The sequence below is a fragment of the Bemisia tabaci genome, chromosome 1, assembly GCF_918797505.1.
Source record: "Bemisia tabaci chromosome 1, PGI_BMITA_v3".
Lineage (NCBI taxonomy): Eukaryota > Metazoa > Arthropoda > Insecta > Hemiptera > Aleyrodidae > Bemisia > Bemisia tabaci.
Window position 1 is genome coordinate 16,373,423 of NC_092793.1, and position 25,747 is coordinate 16,399,169.

The 25,747-nt window shown below is 39.4% G+C and overlaps 1 protein-coding gene across 4 annotated transcripts in view; it reads right to left on the minus strand.

Moving 5' to 3' along the window:
• NKCC (sodium potassium chloride cotransporter) overlaps window positions 1–25,747 on the minus strand; it is a 39,325-nt gene that overhangs the window by 6,728 nt on the left and 6,850 nt on the right. For 2 of the 4 annotated variants that reach the window (XM_072296948.1, XM_019055671.2), the window contains exons 2-12: window positions 16,180–16,488; window positions 13,245–13,515; window positions 11,541–11,794; window positions 9,948–10,062; window positions 9,272–9,411; window positions 6,265–6,459; window positions 5,005–5,239; window positions 3,844–3,965; window positions 3,104–3,239; window positions 2,225–2,436; window positions 634–875 (exon numbers count right to left, since the gene is read on the minus strand). In XM_072296948.1, the coding sequence (XP_072153049.1) occupies window positions 634–875; window positions 2,225–2,436; window positions 3,104–3,239; window positions 3,844–3,965; window positions 5,005–5,239; window positions 6,265–6,459; window positions 9,272–9,411; window positions 9,948–10,062; window positions 11,541–11,794; window positions 13,245–13,515; window positions 16,180–16,488 (2,231 nt within the window). Of the gene's footprint in view, window positions 1–633; window positions 876–2,224; window positions 2,437–3,103; window positions 3,240–3,843; window positions 3,966–5,004; window positions 5,240–6,264; window positions 6,460–9,271; window positions 9,412–9,947; window positions 10,063–11,540; window positions 11,795–13,244; window positions 13,516–16,179; window positions 16,489–20,275; window positions 21,574–24,921; window positions 25,184–25,747 lie in introns of those variants that run through there. The other 2 variants (XM_019055685.2, XM_019055677.2) reach the window with 2 other exon arrangements.

Genomic DNA, 25,747 nt, shown 5'->3' on the forward strand with positions numbered 1-25,747 from the left:
ATGTTTCTTAACCAAAATTTCACGTAAAACACGATTGGCGCGACAAAAATTACTGAATTTCTAACTAAGATATTTGTATCTTGACGCGTAATTTCGAATAATAAAACAAAAGTTTACATGAGTCAAATCGCGCACTAAAGGATACCGTAACAGTCCTTGCGGTATGAAAATTATGGTAACCTCAATTTCGATGCTTCGGCTTAGGTGTTGCACGTTGTTAAAACTTTGAAAACACACGTTTGAGAGGGACTCGATTAGAGGGATCGATTTAGAAACCTGCCAAAATCGTTGTAGAGTGCGATTTGATTAAACAAGAATATTGTTTTTCTTGTGAGCGGAGATTTCGAATTGTCCGTAACCAATGTATACTAAAAATGTTAATATCTAGTTAGGAGTTGAAATCAGTAAATTCTGTCTCGAGAACTGCGTTCTAGACAAGATTTTGCATAAAAAAAATGAGAATGCTTAAATTTGGGCCAGTCTACTGGTTCATTGCTCCATTTTCAGATGTTGAAGATGAAAGTTTTCTTCCGTGGCTGATCATAGATGTAGAAATTATGGATGTACCGAATGAATGGTGGGATCTTGAACTGGAGCTTGTGGATTTAAATTAAAATTTATGAAATAACTCACTGAATTGTGTGGAAATAACCGAGAAGTTCGTCATAAGGGCAGTCCCGCCAGTCCTCTTTGAATCCGACCATGAGGATATCAGGTCTCAGTTTCCCGATCCCTGCGGCCTGAATGACGCTCTTGGCGGCTGATTCGAAGGTGTCGCTCTGAACGACATTGAAAAATCCCCTGATTTTGTTGCTCCGAAGCCAAGCGTTGCCCTGATCAATTCGAGCGAGTCTTTGCTTGTGCCCCAATCCGTCCTGTGTTGAACATAAACATTATTCGTCGCTTCCCGGACGAAGGAACGTAACTTCATTCCAAGGTTGCAAAATTGACCCAAGAAATTCAATTTTTTATAAGAATGTACCTAAGCAATTTTCGTCCAAAATTTGCCTGATTTTTACACGGAATCAAAAGAAAAATCAGTAAAATTTTCAGTTAGAAATGCCCAAAAGTCTGCTAGTATAATTACGATTTGCGAAGGAAAATTTGGCAGCGCTGAAATTTAGTTACGTTCTTTCGTGGGGGAACGACGTATTGTCATGACAAAATATACCGTGTAATCTCTGAAGATGGCCGACGTCCAGTGGCTTAGCCAGAATGGAGGGGGGGGGGGGGGTGTTTCCAGATGGTCTGGGCTCTGCCAACACCAGAATATACCCCCTTTCCCTAAAACGCGTCATTTTCCACATGAACGTTAGTCATTTTTTTTTTACCCATTGACCTCTCCAGGAGAAATTTTTGGGCCGTAGAGCTACGCCATTGCCGACGTGCCATTTTAGGTGAATTGCGCATCTGTTATTATTTTTTATAACGTAGCCATTTTTACCTTTGATGTTGTTGATTCAAAGAAAAGAATAACAGTAGACTTTTTTAAAAGGTTTCAAATCCGCTCGTTTAAAACATATGACGGGCTTGGAGGACCAGGCGCATATGTGGAGTTTTTGCCATTTCGAGGAGAATACGTGTTTGAAGTTTTGAAATTACATGGATCTTTATGGCGGAAAGAAAGTTCAAACTGACTTATTGGTGCTTAAAAATTGAAATTTGAGAGCAAAGATTCCACAGAAAATACATTAAGACTTGTTTTAGTTGAAATCATTAATATCTCAATTTTTTCAAAAACTGCACGTATGCGCCTTGTCCTTCAAGCCCCTCATATAATACTTATAAGTAGATACAATCTAATTACAGCGATGACTTTGTTTTTTGTCAAGTTCCCAGCAGAATTATTGTCTAAGTGAATCTAAGTGATTTAGTGACGAAAGCTGGAACTTCCTTGCGCTGCTCCATGGAGAACCATGGGGATTGCATTGGGACCCATTGGAACTCTTCCAATGAGTCCCTATAGAATGAATGAGGAGACCAACAGGGGTATGGACCCCTGTTGGTCTCCTCCATGGGGATCGTCTCTCGTTGGTCCATGGGGACCAACGTAAATAACTGAGAGGAACCCTCAATATTCCCATGATGGTTTCCTCAGACTCCCTCAGGATTTTCATAGGAGCCTGGAACCTTTGCTAAAGCATAGTAGGTTTCAAATGAGTTCTTAACAGGTTCCCGTCTAGGTTTACTTGGTCTTCATGCACGGTCTTCTCGTTATACTCACATCGGAGAGATCGACGGCGAGAAGTAAAGAGCATTTCTTGGTGATGCAGTCGGCGAATTTGACAAGGGCTGGACGATGATGTGGCATGCCACTCAAGCATAAGATCTGCGGCCGGTAGTTCTTGACATGGTCACTCACGTAGTTCAGTTTCAGGGTGGACGTCAGAGCGGTTTTGTAAACGTTTGCTTGCGTCGACGAGCCCCAGTTTGCATCTATAAAAAGAAATCAATTAATTTGAATGATATGTGAATTGGGAGTTATAACTGTCAATACATATGTGACCGTGCATTCTTTACAAAAGCGGAAACCACATTTCTTAGCAGCCTTAGGATTTTTGTCTTGGAACTTCAAGTATCATATCTCCTTCAGTTTCTGAGCTTTTAAGGTCGAACTTGAACCAAAATTTTCAGATTTTCCTCCCTCAGGCATTTGATGAAAATTAAGGAGATTTTTCTCAACGAAAATAAGGTCCCTTTTCACAGATCCTGTCACATATACACTGAACAAAATGTTCAACATATGGATTGTATTCGATTTAAAGAAATCTTTTTTGGCGTTAGATACTGATTTTTTCTTGCTAAAACAACTTTTTTTTAAAGCAGTTCTCTTTAATTAAATAAACTTTTCTTGGCTCAAATGTTTTTTTTTTTTATTAATTTTGACGACACTTGTATTGTGCAAAAGACTTTTTTCATTTAAAGGTGTACCATCAGTGAAAAATTTAATTGTCTGTAACCGAAAAGAGAGTTTTGAGAGAAAATTTCCGAGAGCGAGACATATGTAATTTTCAACGTAATGATAGTCACAATTTAATGATTTTGCATTAAGAATAATCACTCTAAACGATTCAACAGAGAATGACAACGCCAATAAACAAACCTGGATTTCGGTAAATCACGGTGACATACAGAGTGAAGAAAAGGACGACAGTCAGAATAGTCGTTATTATATTTATCAGCAACATAATTGCCAGGCATATCACAAACCCAATAAAGCTGATCCATTTGTTGTAATACTGAAAAAATACAGACGTAATTTGTTAAAAATACAACAATGTACATGAAAATAAATTTACCTCCGTCTGTAGTACACTTATACACGTTTTCCATACTTTCTGTCGTTTCTGTGTTAGATGGTAGTGGAAGGTAGTAGTATGGACCCTCGGAAAGTATATACAACTTTAATGCATTCAATAGTTTGGTATGGGTCCCAACTGAAAAAATCGATAACTATTTTATAATGAAACTATATGCTGTAGAGATTTTGATTTCGTTTTGTGATTCTAGCTCCAGGGAATTTCATTTGGGTAAATATCTGAAGAAAACTCACAAATAAGAGTTTTGCGGTCTTCACTCCTCTCATTTTGTGATACCACTTCTATGAGACATACATTTTGACCTATTGTTTTCTTCTATCATATGCTCACAGTATTGCCTCGCTCCCCCCCCCCCCCCACCCAAGAAAAGGAAAAATTCCCCACTATTTTCCTTGGGAACGGATGAACTGGCAGAGTTGCGTAAGATTTATTATCAATACTCATAATATTCGTAAATATGAAGAAAATAAAAAAAAAAAAAAAAAAAAAAAAAATACATTCGAGTCATAAAACTAAAAAATACCCGGAATTTTGGTCTCCAGCCAAGAGGTTGTACAAAAGCTGCATGGAATGTGCAAAAGTTGATGAGCGCATATGACGCCAAGTAGAAATTTGAGATCAAGGGAGCGATTGTGTTCAAATTAGCTGCAACAAAGAGCACACCAAACGATTTAACATGTGTTCAAAAAAAATTCAGAATAACTGACCTCCGATTATAGAAATGAATACGTACATACATGAGAGCCGCTTTCACAGCGCTCTCACGAGTTAAAGTACTGTCATTTTTAATTTGTTCGTCGTGATACAAGTGACAGCACCTTTCATTAGTCTATTTGAGAGAGAAACCTAACACGCAATTTGGCCTGGAGCGGCGCGGCGCAGAGAGCAATGATGACGAGGACTTGAGATGAAAAGGAGAAGCTTTCGGCGCGCCGGTCAGCATGAAACACATATTAGCGCCTACAAGACTCCATGAATACTTCATGCATTGCGTCAAACGTAGTGCGGTCGGCAGCGGTTGACCTGAAACGCATAGCGCCTACAAAACTGCATGAATACTTCACGCATTGCATCAAACGTAGTGCGGTCGGCAGCGGTTGGCGAGAAACGCATAGCGCCTACAAGACTGCATAAATACTTCACGCATTGCGTCAAAAACAGTGCGGTCAGCAGCGGTCGGCGTGCAACGCAAAGTGCCTACAAGACTGTAGGGATACTTCACGCACTGCGCCAAACACTGTGCGGTCGGCACGGTGGCGGAAATTAAAATTATTGAACCACATTCATGTTTATTCTTTCATAATTTTTTCGTCCATTTCTTATAAACGAAAGGCCTTGTCCACACAGAGATAGGTTTACGGATCTTAACTTTTGCGCAAAGTTCCGCGACATTTTGCTAGTGCTGACAGGGCTTTTACAAAAAATGTGCCCAACACAAGTGAAAGCGTCTGATGCATCCCATCTACACCGGCACGTTGACTTGATGGTTTATACCGGTGTTTCAAAACGAATGAGAGGGGGGCGGCAAAATACAGGCGGCCCATGGGCGGCAAGTATGTAAATCCGGCCACGACGGCCCATAGTTGCATTAAACTTAAAACATTTAGAAAGATAAAGAGTCATTTATTTTTCTGTATTCAAAGTCAGCGAACATTGTAATGCAATGTCTGAAGGTATGTATTACCGATTAGTAGGAATGCAGAAGAAGCAAAGAAGACGATGACGTATCCCCTCAACGGCTCGCCAGTTTTGCCGTAGGCCTTGGAGAAGAAAATCACGCCGGGGTAAATGCGGTCGTTGCCGAGGGCTTGGATAAGCCTGGGCACGGATAGGAGATTTGTCAGGGCAGTGCTTAGTGTCGCCGCGAAACATCCGATGTAGATGAGAATCCCACCTGACAACGAGCACAGTTGCATCACCTAAAACAATAAACAAGAATGTAATGTGGCGGATCGTTCGATTAATAAACAGAAAATTATATAAATAGAGAAGTGGAATAAAATAATTATTCAATTTTTCGTATTGATAAAACTCTAATTATCAATAAAGATGAAATATCGCAAGGAAACCGCACCGGTGTGAGGTTTCCAAGTTTAGCCGGCAATATGTCATGCACTCAAAAAGGGAACATCGGGCAACGTGCGGCAATGTTTTTCAACGCCTGCGCCGATATAACTATTCGTACCTCACGGATGTCCGTGTTGCATATACAATTAATTGTAGGCGTTTTGATTTTTCTTGCCATCAGATTCCTTGTGCACCGATAAAATTTTACTTAAAACCTCTACAGGGTATGTAATTATTAATTAAGTACTGCAATAGATGTTTGCGCACCAAAATTTTACATAGAATGTTATAAACGCATTTAACCGTAATGAGTTCAACTTTGCGGTGAGGAAATCATGTTTATAAAGCACGTCAAGTCAGTTCTAGCTTTTTCCCAATTGGGAAGTTTGAATGCGCTGTATGTAATTGCTCCTTATTTGCATTGATTTTGGAAGTTTTCAACGTATACAACGTCTTTTGCGGTTATTTTCATGAAAAGAGACGTTCCTTAGAAAGCCAATTCTTGCCATGTCTTGGTCGACACTTACTTGGTTTTTTATCTTCTCAAAGGAAAGTGTTTCTGTGATCATCATGTAAAATCTCAACGTTTTGCTCGGGTCACAGTGTTTTTGTCAATTGGACTACATTCTGCAATTAAGTAATATAATTCCTGGCTCATCAATAAAAACACTTAAGTGCATACGGAAAGAAATGGCACATATATGTTGTTTTTAAACTAATTCCGAACCAGAAATTGTATTTTTCAATCGTAGTATGTAGTCCAACTAATGTCTCTGGATCATCAAAACAATGGAATCGGACGCCAAAGGGAACGATGCATAACAGTAAAAAAAGGAAAGCAATGAAATCAAACGATTGCAATTTTGGAAGTACTCACCGAGTAACTGTTCATGAGACCATATTCACAATGACGCGTTTTGCAGTTGAGATATTCACGAGAGGCAAGCTCAGTGACGTCACCGCTTGCATCCCTCACTGCGACGAGACCAGAGTAAAGGGCCAGTAGGGAATAGGATGCCATCGAAATCAGGAGAGAGAGTAGAGTACCCTTCGGAATGGCTGTGCCAGGGTCCTGCGATAATGACCAGAAAATTATGTTAAAATCACAAGTTATACTCAGTATGAACCAAATTAGGTTTGTGCAATAGGAAAAGGTAGGCTCACGCAAAAACAAAAAAACAAAAACAAAAAAAAACCGTTGCCTATCGCCCATCGCAATTGTTAAAATTGAGATGGGCTATTCCTCAAAATTACTTATCTTAGAGTTAACATGAAACACGCATAGGTGGTTTAAAAAGGTGGTTTCCTTTAACGAAAGAACGTACAGTAGACTCTGGATTATCCGGCTTCGTATTATCCGGACTCTGGATTATCCGGATCGATTCTGCAACCATGTAACTACGTACGCATTCCGATAAGTGAGCGGAGAAGCGGTCGCAAGGCATATTGGCGCCTGCAAGACTGAAGGAATACTTCTCGCATTGCGCCAAACAGTGAGGTCGGCGTGGAACGCATTAGCGCCTACTAGATTGCATGAATACTTCTCGCATTACGCCAAACGCAGTGCAGTCGGTTAGTTAGCCTAAAACGCACATTAGCGGCTACAAGACTGCATGAATACTTCACGCATTACGCGCTTTAATCGTTGTATTGTAATTTATCGTTGTCGGCTACCATTCATAATCACCATTGAGTCGTTCAGTTTGGCGTTAACCTTTTAAATTCGCGTTAGTATGTACATGATGTATACATAATAAGAATACTGTGGTGTTGGTTGGTGGTGTTTGTGTTTACCATTATTATCCGGATTTCTTTTTCATCCGGATCGAGCCCGGCACCAATTGTTCCGGATAATCCAGAGTCTACTGTAACTCCATTCCATGGTTGTGAAATTGACTAAAAAATTCAATTTTTTACACGAATGTATTAACCCAATTTTTGTCCAAAATTTGTTTGATTTTTACATGACACCAGAAGAACAATCAATGACATATCCAGCCAGAAATGTCCAGGATTTTCTTGGTGAAACTGCAATTTACGAGGAAAAATTTGGTGACATTGAGTTCATTCGTAAGGAAGACGACGGTAAGTGTACCTATGCGCGTACCTCAGTTACCTGGGCGAGTAATATTGGTAACCTATACGTGTAACTATACGTATGGAGCAATGCATCGAAATTTTAGCAACCACAGTGGGTTGGAGGCAGTAAGCTTTTTTCCGTGCTCCGAAGAACTTCGGTTAGAGTGACAGGATTTTAAACACAGGCAATAAACCAAGAAAGGTGAGCTCAATGTATTCATTTTGACTGAACAGTATGGTCATTTACGACAAGATTCATTAGGTGCAGCTAATATTCCTGATCATTCCTTCCTATGGTCAGTAAACGTTACTTCAGGCATGATTAAAATTGACAGAAATGCAGCCCCGATTACTACATTTCCCCGGGATCCTATATGTGACCAGGACTCTAGTGACCGCAACAACATATAACCAACTCTACGAACAAAAAAATTTGCGACCCCCCCCCCCCCCCACCGATCCCAAATAATGGAATAGCGCTGTCTCCACTCGTCAAAATGGCGTCAAAATGGAAGCTCAAAGTGAATCGATTTCTACGATAAGTGGTTCAAAGTCGGGACTTGATGCGATTGATGAGTGTTGCAACTCTAAATAGAGCGGCGTGACTCTATCTTGATAAACAATCGCGAGCAGCTCGTATTTATCGATTCATTTTGAGCTTCCATTTTAACGCCATTTTGACGAGTGGACAAAGGGCTAATGACAATATTACGAGTTGGGAAAAAATACATATATCGTCAAATCTTCTGAATTAAATACACTGGTTGAGGCGCATTAACAGTCTCATTTTTTCAAGGCAAACTTCATTAACAGTTGAAAATTACGGTTTCTAAGGTTTTAGAATCTATTGTTCTTTAGATTCGTCTTTCACAATGGAATAGCTTTTTCATTAATTGATAAGACACTTCTGCAAGCAGTGACAGTGCAGCGCACACTTTAGTTGGAGAATGAAGTCATGGTGAAACAACTTTCGATCGTAGGCGTAACTTGCAGTGGCGTGGCGTGAATGATCGATTATCGATATTTCTCCATTTGAGGCTATGGTGAAGAATCGATTATTAAGGTGTTCGCTGCGAACACCCTGTTTATCGATCCTTCTCCATAGGTTTAAATGTCTTAACAATCGATATATCGCAATTCACGCCACGCTACTGTTGAAATTGTTTCTAGGAGGACATGGAACCGGAACCCTCTATACTCATCAAGGAGTCAAGTGGTATTGAGTGGCCACACACAGTCAAAATTTCCTTGGGCCAGGCACGAGGCAAGGGTGCGCCCACGCTCTCACTGAGAAGTAGAATTGATGAGTAAAAGTAAGAGCTTTTATCAGCTTTGCTTAACGAGATATGTCCATATCAAATGGAAACTTTAACTGAAGGAAATTCTTAAAGTAAGCAAATCATAAGGCTATGTTTTGACGGATGATAATTTGTTCCTCCGGGAGAAAATTTCAAATGTTTTTTGAGCCCGAGACTAATACTTCAGCCAATCGAGCATTTCAATATTGTTAGATTTTTGACAGAAAAATCAATACATGAAACTTCAATCCATGCGCTCTTCAAGCGTGACCACCCAGTATTTAGATACAATTGACTTCTATGGTACCTATGTTGCAAGAGAAGAGGCGATGGCATTTGCATTCTTTTTTCAGCATCTCACTTTTTTTTTCTCCGCGATTTTTCTATGACTAAACTGACTTTTTCTAACTTTTTTCTGACTTTCTTAAGTTAATTCATCAATTCTGCTTTTAAAGCACTTAATAAAGAACTTTTTAAGATATAGACGACGAATATAATTGGTCAAACCTTTAAATCTCCTGAAATATTAGCTCCAGCTTGGAGTCCGGTAACACATGGAAAGAAGATTGCAAATATTGAGAAAAAGTTCTGTTCCTGTCCCTCGCTGAAACGATAATCCGGCCAAAAATTGTCTATCAGGGTTTGTGCTGAAAAAATAACCCAGAAAGAAAAAAATCTTTAGGTGAGGAGAACGGATTTTCCACATAACACAATTCTGATTGTAATTTTCCACATAAACACGAACACTTTATTTGAGAGCAGACTGAGAAATGTCTAAGTTCTTGAATGCTCAATCAAGTATTCTCTAAACAGGAGCCGAATATTTAACATGTTTCAATTTTTTTTTTTTTTTTTTTTTTTTTTTTTTTTTTTTTTTTTTTTTTTACAGCAACGTAAAATAGAAAAAGGAGGTCTTTATTTCTAGTAATAATTTAAATATGTATTTCTTAGCCTACGGATCCGCGGTTGTCTTTACCCCACGAATTATAATAAAAGTCCGATGAGATTTGAGAAAAAAATAATAAGAGGACAAATTAATTTCATGGATAAGGACATTTGAATTTTTTTGTTTCTTGGGAAAGTAAATTTTAGAGGCGGATTGTGTCTATTAAACTGGCTTCTTGATGTATAAATAAATGAAGAAAAATATGCAAAGAAAGTATTCAGAAAGCTCATACCTCACCTTTAAAACCCGTGAAGCCCCTGGCAATCTGCAAGTCGCTCATTGGACCCCAGCTTGCTCCGATCAAAAAATCTCCCATTGCGACTATTATTAAAACAATCAAGACATTCTGCGCCTGTAAAAAACAAATGAACTTTTATTGAAATGCTGCACAATACTCAGCTATTGAAATGGATGGTTTAGAGTAAGAGACAGTCGAAAAAACTGTTATTATTATATTAGACCGACTTTTATGCAGCTGAATGAGCCCCCACAAAGAACTCTCTTACTCATTTTCTCCACTGAATTTTGGTGATGATTACAAATAAGATTTTCCGTTCGTAAGAAAATTTGATTTTCAATCGCAGCTAAAGTAAATCCAAATGTAATAATATTTTAGCATAAAATGCAAGTCTCTAAAAATCAAGTGCGTTAAGGAAGTTTTGTAAGATCATGTCAACTTTAAGCCTCATAATTACAAATGCATATGAATTCTTCAGGCATGATGACACAATTTAAAAAAAGTGTCATCATTTCCTTCTGAATGTCCTACTCAAGATCTCTCCAACATGTAAACCTTCCTCTAGAAAAAAGGTTAAAAATGGAACGAACATGATGTGGGCGGGTGTGGAAATAAGTGTATTAATCATGGACCCTTTTGAGTTATGATCTAGTTACACCTCGAAGGATGCAACTGTGCAATACGCAACCCATTTACTCAATAATGATGTTTACACAATTTCTCACATTTGACCATGTACTTGTGACGCATAGTATCATCGTTATCTATAAACTATTCTAGTGCACGTTTTCAACCCACTTGCTCTTAAGATAGCCAAGCCTAAACAGGTCAAACGATGCTATGACAACTTATTATGTCAGCTTCATTTCTTTATAGAGCAGTATTTCAAGGTGCATTTGTCTGTGGATAGCATCTTGCACTTTTTGACGCGTTCATATCATGCAATCTCCAATAACTCGTGAAAGGTCACGTTGAGCGTTGGTTGAAATTTTAAGTTTTAGATCAACGCATGACCCTTTGTATACGCACATGTAAATATAGAAAAGTAGGTAACTGAGCCCGAAAGTCAAAATGAATACCTACATTGGCCCCTCACTTTCTACCATTTTATAGACCTATCATGTTACAGGAGAAATTGCGAAATCACAAATTAGGCAATCCCAAAACCTTCCTTCCTACTCTGCAATGATCCTAATCTCACAAGAAAGATTATTCTTTATCGATCGTTTGGAGGAATATCACGGCCCAGTAATCTTCTCTCTCCTAAAAAGAATTATTTGGAAATGAAACCATTTTTGTTTTAAAAATATTAATATAGTTATGTATGTCTGTTGTTGAAATTTAAGGTGCTAACTGGATTGCATTTTGCAAAAAGGAACCTTTAGCATTGCAATGATGCTAAAATTTTGTAACTTCATCCTTTGCAATAAAATTGCGGATATCCTGAAAAACTATGAAATTTAGTGTCTAAAATGTATGATCATCTGTTTGTAACACCATATAAAGTACCTACAAAATACAAGAGCCAATAAAAAATGGCTTTATATATTTCGAACGGAAAGAATGTTCCCTTTACTTCGAGTGATGTTTACCTTTGACTCCCATTCGATTCCGGCGGCGCAGATGAGGACCATGACGAAGATGGCGATGACGCCGACGAGGCGGATGTCGTTGACGCCTCCGTCGATGATCTTGGTGTCGTGGAGACGGAGGAGGTCGTTGAGGGACTCGCAGAAGCCGATCGTGTTCATGGAGGCGGCCACCGTGTTGGCAAACGCAAAGATCACCCCTACCGAGGCTCCAAACTCGGCCCCAAGTGACCGTGACACAATGAAGTAAATCCCACCTGGAACCATTCGAAATTTCACGAATAAGAGAAACTACAGAATGTGGTGGGGAGGCACCGAGGCACCCACCCCCAGACTAGCCTTTGAAAAATACAAATGAGGGGCTTGGAGGACAAGGCGCATAATTGCAGCTTTTGAAAAAAATTGAGTTATTAACGTTTTCAAGTAAAACCGTTCTCAAGGCATATTCTTCGAAAAATTCTCTCCTAAATTAGAATTGTTAAGCACCGAATAGTCAGTTTGAACTTCCTAAATCAGTTAACATCCTAATCCTAATCTAACAATACATAAGTTAAGTTTCCTAATTTCCTCTCTTATTTTATTCATTTATTGATTCATCAAAATCTGAGCAAAGAATTTTCTAAGACCCCTGTATAATACTTTGCAGTTATGACAACTACAAAAGCAAAAGCAAAACGCTCATTGGGTTTTCATCGGAAAAAGAGATCAACTAAACCAAAGAGGAAATCCAGCAACATGTCATATAGTTACGCTACCTCTGATGAAGTTATTTCTATTAAAATTGGACGTATTTCTGTCCAACGGAACTATGCGTGTTAAGACATGAGCCCTTAGACCCATAAGAATATATGCATAAGAGGGCTCACCTCATAATGCACACAGTTCCGTTTGACAGAAATACATCCAATTGATCGGAGGAAACAGTAAGCGGTCGACAGTAAAAGCTCGATGCCAGCGCATATAGGAACGACGTAACTTCCAGATCTTTGAGGGCGATAAAGAAGCCTTAGCGCCTTCAGTTATTCGTCTATGCAACCAGCACGTCCATTGAACACGAATAGTCGCATCAAAGCGCCTTAATGAACGTCGCATTGTTCTGTATAAGTAAAGCGATCAACCAAGATAACTTGATTATTTACACGCATGGAGCGTAGGTGGCCTTCGCCTCCTTTTCGCCCCCCCCCCCCCCCTCAAAGAAAAACACTTCCAATAACAATAACACGGGATTTTAAATCGATTAGTTGAATATTGAAAGAAAATACATGCATTTAAAAAAATTATGCGGCACTGCCCTCTTCGGTTAACGGTAGTAGAGCCGTATTAAAGGGAAGCATTGGTGGCAATAATTGTCATCGTTTTAAGATGTAAAATCGGAAGAATTACGAACTATAGTCCCTTTATACTGAGAGTCAAGACAATGCGAACCCATTTCTGATTGGTTAGCCGGATTTTAGGCCTTCACAGTGTCACAAACGGGAATAAAGATTACATTTTCACCAATTGCAAGGATTATAATCTGGAATGGACCGAGGGATTTCGGGTTCGACAAGGAACAAACGGAATGAAAGAAGGAACGGAGAAAGGAATTTAAGAATGAGCCGATCAAAGATTACGAAAAACGTTCAATTTCTGTAATCTTTATTCCCGTTTGTGACTCCATGAGGGGTGTCGTCTTGACTCTCAGTATAAAGGGGCTCTATTACGAACCTCCTTTGACTTCGCCGTTTGTCGTGATGGCCGCCAGGGAGAGGGAGGTGATGACGCAGACAACAGCCGAGATGGCGATGATGAGTTGGGACTGCCAGATCCCTGCCTGACCTGTGACCCATGACAACCTGAGGAAGAGCATGACACCCCACGTGTTGAGGAGGCAAGGGATGAGGACCCCTTCGATCCATCCCAACTTCATCCCCGCATGCGCTGGCACTAAGGCCAGCTGATTCTCACCTGTTCCCCCATTTGCCACTCCGTTCCCGTTCTGAAAATCACACCGCACATGATCAAATTAGAATATTTGAAGGTTCAAAACTAAAATTAAATAAAATCTAACACAACGTTTTATCTTTTCTTGCACAGAAAAAACGATTATGTAGCTGAGCTGTAAGCAGTGTAGGTTAAAGCAATCAAGAAACTAAAACAAAAAAACACGAATTTTCCAGTTTTACAAAAATTTGCCGCAGCATTTTAAAAATAAAATTCCCGGAGGATTAGACACAGGCCTAATGCGAGGCTGGCCCTGGTCAAATTTAATGGATAACTTGCTCTTTTTGATCTTTTAAATAAGAATCTCAAAAACCCTAACGCCCAAACGAGAATAAAATATTTATCATGAAAATGAGGTGCTGAGTCAACTTTGCATATTATCTTTTTCTTTTCGTTCACTTCCGTCGAAAATCGTATAAGCTTCTGAACTTCTGGGTCTGGAATACCCTTAGACCCCCCGACGGTAGGGGGGCCGCCCCCTCCTTGGAAAATGACCTACATACGCCTATGTACATGGACCACCACCATGTAACGCCGCGCCGTGCTGGTTCCCGTTGATTTTAATCTCTTTTTTATTTTTGTACTTTACTGTTTTTAGCGGTTGATAATGGTGTGAGACACCTAAACGTCCCGTTTAATTTCATGTACATATGTATTTTAGCCATGTTTCCTTGTTTTCAATTTATGTACATGTATAGACATTTCCTCTTCACTTAGCAGTATAGATTACAAATCATTCGAACTGGATTACACCTTGAAAATGCAATGACACTCCTCTCACCCGCATAGGCAATAATAATTCATTTTGATTCATCTCGAGAAGAGATCACGCAAGAATTGAAAGAGTACGTGAGATAACGAGTGTCAACTAGATCAGTCATGACCAAACAGCTTGTCTAGTATGGTCATACTCAAAGAATGGCGGATGACAGGTTGCCTAAGAAGGTGCTTGATTGGGACTCTCTTGGAAAGAAACGAAGGGGACGCCCAGCAAAGACATGGGTGGATGGCATTCAACATGAAATCACAAGATGCAGTTTGCCAGGCAACCCCGGATTCGGTAGGCTAGGGTTGTGATTAGGACTAAAAAAGTACAAAAGCGTGCTGTAATGTGCTGTTGGGAAGTGCTATGCCTTGAGGTATCGAAATTGACTCAAACAATTCAATTTTCACGAGAGCACGTCTCATGCAGTTTCTGTTTAACATGTTGCTGATATTTGCTTGAAAACAAAAGAACCAAGTTTCAATTTTCTTGGTAAAAAATACATTTTCCGGTTGGGAAATTAGGCCGCAGCCCTTTTTGGCACAAAAAATAGCCGTTTCGGCACAAAGCGTTTTAGTAATTTCTTCCGAAAACTAGTGTAAAAATAACCGTTTTCGGCACGAAGAGATTATCACAGAGCTTTCAAAAACCTTACTTGACGTCAACACCATGAAGGAGAGAGAAAGCAATGGCTTTACCTATTCTATCGGAGTGCGAAGCGATATCTCATGCCACGCAAAAATGGGGATCAGATAATGCTTTTACTTGTATTTTTGTGAGGCAAAAATTGGTTTCACACGCATTGCTCCTGTTGAATTATATCTTGCCTCATGACGGAGGGTTGACCTTCAGCATCCATGCAAGTTCATGCAGCAGCCCTTTTCAGTGGCACCAGGGTTTGCTGTTCCTGTGAGATATTTGCTACTTCAAAAAGCGAGGGATTCGTAGTCTCAAATTCCGAAGAAAACTAGCTGCGATAGTTTTCAGAAGCGCTATGTAAGATGAAATAGCATGAATGATTGCTAGCTGAGACATTGCAACACCATGCTTTGACTTGATTTGAACTCCTAAACATTCCAATAGCTCTGTGATAATCTCTCCGAGTATATACAAAATGGTTATTTCCAAGTTACTTTTAGGATGAAACGACTTAAAGGTCTTGTGCCGAAAAGGGAAATATCCAACATTTCGCGATGTCGAATTGGACTACATTTTGCAATCCGGATCAGGAACAATAATTTCTAGCTCACATTAGAGGCAAGGTATGTACCATCAGTTTCCTTATGCCTATAAATGATTTTTAAGGCGAGCTAGAAATTTTAGTTCCTAAATGCAAAATGCAGTCCAATTCTGCCATGTTGATGCAAAACTCCGTAAGAGGATTCAAATGTTGTCAAATTTCCTCTCGGACAAAAACTGTTTTTAAACAGTTATGAATATTTATTATTTAAATTTCCAGACTTTTTAGATCAAATTTCGAATACAAACCGCCTGAAAAATTTGAGGAGAATGTTCACAAATTTTCCTGAAAATTTGTTATTTTTCGAGTGAAATTTGGCGACACCTGATGGCTAATCCGGCGTTCTTCCTATAGAATTGCAGTTGCGATCCTCTCGGAAAAGACGCTTGGGAACTATATCTAGACGTATTTCTATCAAACGGAAATAAGCGCCAGGGGGAGGAAGGTAGAGGAGGGGCTTGGATTGGCGGCGGAAACGGGCGTCCTGCTCGTTCCGTCCTATACTCGCAATGCTTTTCCATGGCGCTTCGTTCCGTTTGACAGAACACGCTAATCGGGATTCTAAATTCCTCAAAAGGAACTCAAATTCGCTCTTAGTTCCGTTTGACAGAAATACGTCCATCTGGAAAACGATCTATTATGAAATTGATTCTGACCTTAGCAGCGTCGCCGTAAAGCTCGCCAATGGAGGGTCGTCGCTTGGAAAAGCTCCTCCTGTAGTTGGCCAGCCGGGGTAAAGCCTCGAGGTTGAGTTGGTGGAGGACTTTCCTGAAGCCGGTGGGCTCGCCGACCAATTGCGCCTTGGAGCCGTAGGCCGAGCCCACGTTCGTCGTCTGGGTGTAGCTCCCGCCCACGGACGACTCCACCGCCGCCACTTGGGTCCGCCCCAGCTCCACGTCCCTCAGGGCCCCACCACTCGGCCCTTCCGGACGCGCCTCCTCGCCTTCTGACATTTCAGGGTCTTCCTGCCGACAGAAAATACACGGAATCTTACTCCCGGGAACAAAATATTGGATATATATCTGTTACGGGTAATCTAGTCAAACCGGGTAATGTCGGCAATAATTGACATTACCCAGGCCGTTTTGGTTAGGTTAGGTTAGGTTAGGTCCAGCCGGTCCCGTCTGCGGCCCTCCCTGACGACTGAGGGGTGGGATGGCGGATATTATAACCTAACCTAACCTAACCTAACCTAACCTGACCTAACCTACCTAATCTAACCTAACCTAACCTGACCTAACCTACCTAATCTAACCTAACCTAACCTAACCTAACGAAAACGGCCTGGGTAATGTCAATTATTGCCGCCATTACCCGGGTAATGTCGATTTGAGTATAGATTACCCGTAACATATCGACGTGTATCGATCGAAAAATAGTAAAGCGATCCCATAATCTACAAGGATTCAACTTATTGTATTACAACTTATTAAAAAGCCTCATGTCGAATTGGACGTACTTCTGGTAAAAGGAACCAGCGGTCTGATTGTCGAAATTGATAGACAAAGCGATGGACAGAGGAAACATAGAGGAGTATGGAGCAATCCTATTGGTTGAAATGGGTGGCTTTCATAGACTAACGGAGAAAATGATGGACTAATGAAGGGTCTCTTGTGGGTTGCCGTTAGTTAGTCTTTTACCTACCTTCTTTGTCCATTGTGACCACCCGCTTCCACCGATAGGATCCCTCCATATCCTATATTTGTCTTTTTGTCTATGGCTTTGTCTACCAATTTCAACAATCAGCCCACAGAAACGGGTTGGATAGAAGGAGCGTATGCTCGTTAGTTCTCGGGCCGTAAGAATGAATGGGAATTATAAAGAGCCAGTGACGTCAGCGACAATGAAGCCGCCGCCGCTGTCACCCGTGATATAGTTTTTAACTCATGAGCTCTGTCCACAACGCTCTTGTCACATGACAACGGCTCATGAGTGTATTTCGGCGCTTCCTTCGGTTTGATTCAATGTAAAATCCCACTTTTCTATTTCCACAAAAGGAGTCACGTCCACTTATACAATGTTTCTCATCTAACTTTTCAGAGAACGCTCCATATTTCCTACCCGCCTCCAGTTCGTTTTAGAAAAAAGTACGTTCAATTGATAGAAAAATAAAAACATGAACCTATCGACAGCGACTCGATTAATAATTATGATTGATTTGCGGTACTGTCGATCGATTCTTGGAATTAATGACAAGTTAATAGGTAACATGAGTATTGAAGGTCAATAATTGAATCGGTCATTCTAAATGTGACTTAAGCACCAGAAATGAAAACACGAGAAAAATACTAGAAACTGTGATCATCGACCGGTTTAAATCGTAGATTTTAAAATAATGTGATTGATCAATGCATCGCTTTAATACTTTAAAGCTCTGAAATTTAGAGCGGGTCCATTAAAACCATTTTTACTGTTTTTTTCTCGGAATGTAGCTCCTGGCTGAATGGAAAATTTTCTTAGAATGACCTATTCAAATTGGTGAGTTTCTCGACCTACGAATACCACACTGATTGAGAGTTGATTGTGGCGCCTTGGTTCAACTATGGACCACTAGACAAGGTACTAATTTCAGCATTCTGATACAGGTTTCTTAACCAAAATTTCACGTAGAACACGATGCGCACAACAAAAACTACCGAAATCAACTCCTTACGAAGAAATTAAATGATTCTTGATGCGTGAATTCAAACCACCCGCTCATGAAAACTCAATGCTATACGTGATTCACATCGCGCGCTAAACGTCATCATGACAGTCTCTGCGATATAAAAATCTGGCAACCTCAATCTTGACGCTTTGGCTCAGTTATAGCAAATTGCTTATAGTTTGAACAACACATGGTGGGAAATGAACGTTTGCTCGATTGAGAGGCTCGCTGAAACCGTTGTGGTGCGCGATTTGACTTACGTAGAGCTTTGAGTTTCTTGTGAGCGGGCCTTTCAAATTCCTCATAACCAATGTGAAATAAAAACGTTAATATCTTCCTTAGGAGTTGATTTCAGTAATTTTCGTTGCGCAAATCGTGTTCCGCGTGAAATTCTGGTTCGGAAACATGTATTAGAATGCTTAATTTCGTACCTTGTCTAGTGGTCCATTTGTGTCGCACGAATGTGCGTATTGCATGTTCAAAATTGAAGGCACTTTCGTTTTCCTCACCTCTTCAGAAATTCATGGGAGCTGTCGTTAGTTGTAGCTCTCTAATAACATGTTACCTGTGTAGAGAAACTAGGGGTTACTTATAAATAATTTTACTGCAAAAAAGTGCCGCTCTCTTGTTGGTCAATTCATAACCAACAAAAACTTAGAAACAATTGACTATTGCCTACATTGTTTTAATAATGGTCCATTGATCACCTTTACAAGGGAAATTAAGGTTCCATTTATTTACGACCTATCGATTTTGACATGTGACTGTATCGAATTCGAAACCGGTAGTTTCGTTTCGATAAGTTTTTCGGTTAATGTGGTCGGACAGGCACGGTTTTCCGGACACATATGCCTCAATTTGGTCATTCACAGCCACAGGCAGAATTTCAAGGCGGCTGCTGTCCGCGGCGACCAATTAGCAATGCAAATTGACGCGGGATAATCGATAGAATTGTCTACAAACTTTTCGATGTGGTTTTGCTCCACTTATTGGTAAGTAAAACTTGCATAATTGGGCATTGATACAAAGAAGTTTGAAATGTCTCGAATTGTACCTAACTATAGAAAAATAAAGGGACGGTGAGTACGTAAATAACACGACTGAGTATCATATTCCTATCTGTACTTGAGACAACTGCTCCTCTTATAAATTGATGTCGCAATTCTAAATGAGTCAATTGCGCTCGTCAAGGAATCGTGTTTTGATGGTTTAATGTTATAAAGGTTAGAAAAAAATCAGATCCGTTCAAACGCCTTTTTTACGTCCAATATTATCGGAGATATCGGTCCAAAAAGAACACAGTGTATGATATCATCTACCGCGGTAGTGCATACAATGATTTCTTCCACTTTAAATTAACCAGGTAGTGATGCACACATTAGCATTGGTTGCGATCGATACAAAACTTGGGTGAAGCACCGCGGTGGATGACGTCTTATTCTGTGTTTTTTAAAAGGCTACCTACATCGCCGTAAATATTGGCAGTGAAAACTTAGTGTTTGGACCGAGTTTTCTGAACACGATCAAACGATTCTGTAACTAGTACAACTGACCTATTCTCGCATTTTCGTCTTCAAAGTAGCTAATTTTTTGTGACAATTTACTTTAAATCTGAGACTGAATCATCGTAGCCTCAAAATTTATTTTGATTCGCGTTCTTTTGAGAATACTCCTTGAAAATTATATTTATCATCTTTCCTCAGGAAAAACAAAACAAGAACGGAAACAGATCATTGCATACGAGAGGCCAATTTTTCTCTTTCCACCAATTTTGTGGTTTTCTCAAATTTCAGCGTATACGTTACTGAATGAGATTATTATTGGAGCCCTCTCAAGACAAAGACGAATCAGCCATTGAATAGTTACTGATCGATTGCCGTGAGGTTATTTTAAATTCAAAGTTCGAAATGTGTAGGTTATTTTGGTATTTAACGATTACAGCCTTGGATTTCGAGTGATATCGAATTAACATAGAATTGAAGACGATGTAGAACAAAATACAAAAACTGAAACTCTATTGTTCGATCATAGCTCTTTACATCAAGACTATGCTAGCCCTTGACACGCACCTTAAAAATAATCTGTGGTGATATGCATAAATTTACCTGATTATGTAAAAAGAGGCAAAAATTGCTATGAGATAGACCAAGTGACGATAAGAACTGCCTTCTTGATCACAGAATTTCTTGGATGGCACACACAGAGTTATAAGTGACGGTAGAGCGGAGTAATTTAGGCACAACCTAAGGTGTATAGTTTGACGAAGAGTCGATCTCAATTCAGAAAAATCTCGTGGAAATTGAACGGTTATAAGTTGCAATTCGATTCTATTGGCTTAACTGAAAGTTACAAAGTGTGAAATTTTGTTTATTGACGTCCTTTCGGAATTTTTTACTTGTTCTTCACTGCTAAAAATGCCCTGGTCTCCCATTTTCATCGCAAGCCATTCCGACTGGAGCAAAAAGTGACGCTAAAAAAGGACCCAAAACCCGCACTGTAGAGGTCCCTCATGCGATTATTGAAGTATATTTTTTCTAAAATATCAGATGTCACATGCAAAAATGAAGGCCTCGACTAACTGTTTTCACACCAATTCGAGATGTATTTCCGTCTTTTGAACCTTAACACGTAAATAGATGTCAGACTCTTTAATTTTGCGCAAACGTTGTACTGTAGTCTTTATTATTTAATATTTCGCGGTATGACCGATTTCAACTCCACAATTTCTAACCGGCCAAGAGGTCCTTTTTTTCATACACGCGCGGAGCATTTTAAGTAGGAATAGAAGTACATTTTTGATCACTAATTTTTACAACAAAACCTCAATTTCCGTCTTTGTTGCAGTAAGGTTCTGCTCTTGTTGCGACACGTTTATATTTTCAATATGTTGACACTTTCTATCATTTCGAAATTGTGAATTATTCTAATATTTTATGATCGTGTAGTTTTGTATTTTAAAATCAAGGCACTTTATTTCAATTGGTTCTTTTTATTACGACACTTTCTATATTTCCGAAAATTTTACACTTCCCGTTATCTTCAGATGGTAGAAAAATCTATTCCTTCAAAAAATCGATTTTTTTCTAATATTTTGGGGTAGCGTCCCTCTCTATTACTTTAAAGTAGAGACACTTTATTTAAATGTTAATCAATGATGATTCCAGCTGATTGAAACTCGCGTGAGCGGTCTGCCCGTGAGCGCGCGTATAATTTTAACCAAGTTCACCCAGGTAAGTACCGAGTGACAGCGTTAATGACAGTATAACGACTGTCTCAACTTGACCGAAATGAGTGATGCCTCCGTAAAATTTTTCGACGCGGCACGATAGTAGCGCGTTGAAGATGTTCCAGAGTTGTAAGTACAAGGAATTATGACACCCGATCGATGTTTAGTGCTTGTTCCTCGTCAACGCGCGTTCGAGAGTCGAGCGCTCAAAAAATCCGTTGAGAGGAAATTTCTGATAAGAGAGAAGTAATAAGGACGTATTTCTGCTGAAAGGAACTATGTGCTTAGGGTTTGCGAGTAACATAGTTCCTTTTAGCATAAATACGTCTATATACAGTGTGATTCAGAATTATGAGCACAGAGAGTTCACGAATACATTTTTTTTATCAACACAAGAGTGCAAGTGTTGGCTAGTTCAGATTATCGATCAGTAATCGATTAATCGAACCATTAATAATTATTGATCAAAGTAATCATTGGCTTACAATTAATCAGGAATTTATGGTTCTGTTAAATAACGTTTTCTCGCGCGAAATAATCTAATATTCAAGCGATTTTATTTTGTTGGAGTTTTTTGCCAACGTGCGATTTTAGTTGTTAAACTAGCCACTTTTAGTATACTCTTCGAATAGAAATCGACCGATCATCGATTATGGATTAATCGAGTATTTCGCTGTCGATTAATCGCTTGCTCGAGTAGCTTCATTTTTCGATTACAAATTATTGATTATTCAATTTACAAAATAATCGAACATGCCTGCAAGAATTATTTTCTAACATATTTCCCTAGGAAATGGTGACTCTAAAATATGAGAGAAAAGTTGCAACTTTAACATCAAAACGTTCATGAATCAACTTTTAAGTGGATATCCTCGAGAAATAATTAAATGATTAATGCTTCTTTTGACCGTAAAAAGGAGAAGTTGTTGAGAAGAAGGAGGATTCATATGGAGCCTTTCCCCGTTTAAAAATAGACGTCTGCAGAAAATTGCAGTGTTTGCAGAGATATTTCAGAAACATTTTAAGCGTCATTGTGCTGTTGGAGATCCTAAAAGTTCATTCCCTTTTTAATGATATTTGAGCAAAATGCGTGTTTTTTCCATAGAGTACATAGAGTCGTAATGTAAATGGGAGAGCTGGCGCCATGTTCTAGTCGACGAGTTCCGGGCCCGGTGTGCGCCGAGCTTCGGTCACTTTTTCGATACATGTTCGATCCAAGATGGCGGTGCGGAATACGTAGTAATTCCTATCTTTTTTGTTTACATCAGATGACCGAGTCCCCGTGTATCGGAATCAATCAGTTATGTATCGAAAAAGTGACCCGGCGTGACACAGGAGTTTCAAACTTCGGGACCTGGAAAATGCTTAAAAGTGGCGCCAGGTCTCCCACTTACATTTCTATGGTTTTTCCTCCCAAAAAATCGGACAATTTTTGAATGCCAGACGTTACTTTATGCTTCGGCCCCTCCACTCTTCTCTTGTAATGCAGCGCAACACAGCCACTTACCCCTCTGTTCCTTACATAACATTCAAACGATCTCGACTTAATATTTGACCACGGATAATATAGCATAAGAAATGGGCAAAAAAACTATGATCGGCGCGGTTTGAGTGTGTTGTAAAACTTCCGACCTTCGGGGTCCTCAGGAGGCCTGCAATTTGACGGAAACACCTACCTACATCGTTAAGCATGCACCAGGAATAAATTTTCATATGCCCTCGTAGGTTTTTTCGTTACAAAGCTGTTTTTTTTTATACCACCGATTAACCAATCTGTATCTTTAGGTCGCGGCTAGCGCTTGACACCTCGAGACCTCAGATTGAACCGTTGAAAATTATTCAAGTACTTTTTTATTGCTGATTCGGATACACCAAAAATTTTATCTTCAGAACACAACTGCCAATCTGCTTTTCTACTTCAAAATTTTAAAATTATATTTTAGCCGATGCCATGTGAAGTGTATTAAAAATATTTTTCAAAGTCGCTCTGCTCAAAATTGTTTTAAAAAAAACCTCCGTGCATGGAACTCTTTTGGTCTAAGGACGGTTGGACCGAAATTATCAGAAAAGGCACTCACTCACATTAAGTTGAGTCTGCGGAAAATTTTAAAATTTAATTTCTCCATATGACTGGATGAAGAAAATAAACTTTAATCCCTTTTCTCAAAAACTATTTTTCTTTGTTCGACGTATATTTTTTAGCAGGAGAAAATATACGACTAATGGAACTCAAAAACATTCTTAAGTAATTTTTTTCGAAAATGTGGGTTGGTTCTTTTCTGATAAACTCGTCCAGTTACAGCATGTATATTTTAAAAAATTACGTTGGTAGTACTCTAATTACATTTTCCTAGGGAAATCTCACTAGGATGGGGAGAGGGTATCAATTGTCACTTCAGCCCTACCTGCACATGACAATGTACCTGATGCTGACTATGCACATTACGTATCGAAGTTTAAAACAGACTGTTATCTTCAGTCGAACCTCAATTAGAGTGATTATTGAAAGGATTACCTTAAGAGAGGCAGTATTATTTTATTAGCATTTACAAAACGTTAGATGCGGTTCATGCAATATTCAAGTGTGAATTATCTGATGACAAACGTAGCAGTAACAAACACGTATACTACGTACAGAACTGAGGACATTCATCGAAATAAGTTATTTAATTGTTAACTATCCATAATATTCGCGGGGAAAAAACAAAAAATAAACTAATGGCGGCCAACCGAGCTGACAATGAACTCATAAATGTTGACCTTCTATATTTTCCTGTCTTTCATTTTTTCAGGTAAAAGATATTACTGATTGGTTCAAATTTTAAAATCTCACAACCAATCCTTTCTTTGTTATCCTCTAAGAAAAATTGGTAACACAAATAAAAAGTACCCCTTTCTCGCAAATTTGTATAGTTTCGTGTTCCTGGTTGTAAATTATGTGTTTTTAACGGATCCTAACAAAGCACGATAAAATGTATTAACACACACGTCTTAAGCAAGTTTTTTTGTAAAACATGTTTTCTCAGGATAATGTTCTTTCCTTTTTCTTGGAATTTTTATCACTCACCCCAGGTACCTAATGAATTTTAAGATTTAGCCCAAATCAGACCACCAGAAAAGAGTACAATTTAGCACATATTTCCTTTTGAAAAGTGCGCGCAGAATAGGTTTCGTTTGTTTTTAAAAAGAGTTGAGTGAGAAGTAAGTGTTAACAGTGAATATCAAAATTAGTGAATTAAACTTTCCCGCCTATGAAAAAAACCACGAACACAGCTCTGTGCCATCGAAAATAATTATTTATTCATTCGACATTGGTCACTTTAGACTTTAATGCAAAATACTCCTCTTACTCTAAAACACCGTATTTGTTCCGCTGTCAAGAACGATATAGCAGTTAGAGAAAAAAATCTATCCCGTGGAACATTAAAATTAGTTCAGTTAGGTCCTTTTTAACACGTGTAAAATTTTTTTCTCCTCGCAAGCAGAAAGTTTGAAATAACACCCACAGGGAACGTTTATTCTCACCTGGATTCGAAATTTTTTGAAGTTTCCTTAGTTCCCCACGTAAAATTTTGATAAGAAAACATGTGCCGTAGTGCATTTCCTATCCTGTTTAGTGGTTCTCTATTTTTGCGAAAACACCTTGGTCTTCTTTCTTCAAAAACACATCTCATCCGGAAAAACTGAAACTTGGTACTTGCGCCTTTCTTGCTGAGAACGACGTTGAGCCATCGACTTTGAATCGTTGAATTTTCCAGCACGTGATAAGGCCGTTCCGTAAACTCCCGTGGGTCGGGGCTCAAGTACCCTCATTACGGAGACACTGAGCATATTTTATCACGGGACCAGAATACTAGCGATTATGGAGATATATGGGTCATTAAGACGAAACCAACTTAAGTGGCCCGTCTTACTCACAATTGGGGATTAGTCCGGATTCATCCGGTTTCAGGCAGATCCAACCGACTAGCAGCCAATCAGGGGTTACCGCTTCAGATTAGTGGATTCTGCTAATTATTGTGCTAAATTTGCACGTTTTTTGAGCAAATAGAGAACGGATGAACGGGCAAACACAAAGCGCCATTGACCGGGGCGGGGTGAAGCCCATCGGGCGTACAAACAAGCTTCTCGTTAATGCGAACAGATCTATTCGTCACGAATCTTCAAATTCAGTTTCAGGACTTCCTCAAATCGACACCAACGGTCAAGAAATAGGCGGTGTTTCTCGAAAGAAAACCGAGTGATATCAGCTGCTGCCAAGTTTCACTGGACAATTTGTATTCTTTTACAAGAATGAGTTTGTTCCAAAGAGGCCGTTCGAGAACTTCGCAAGGCATTTTTGCCGACTCCC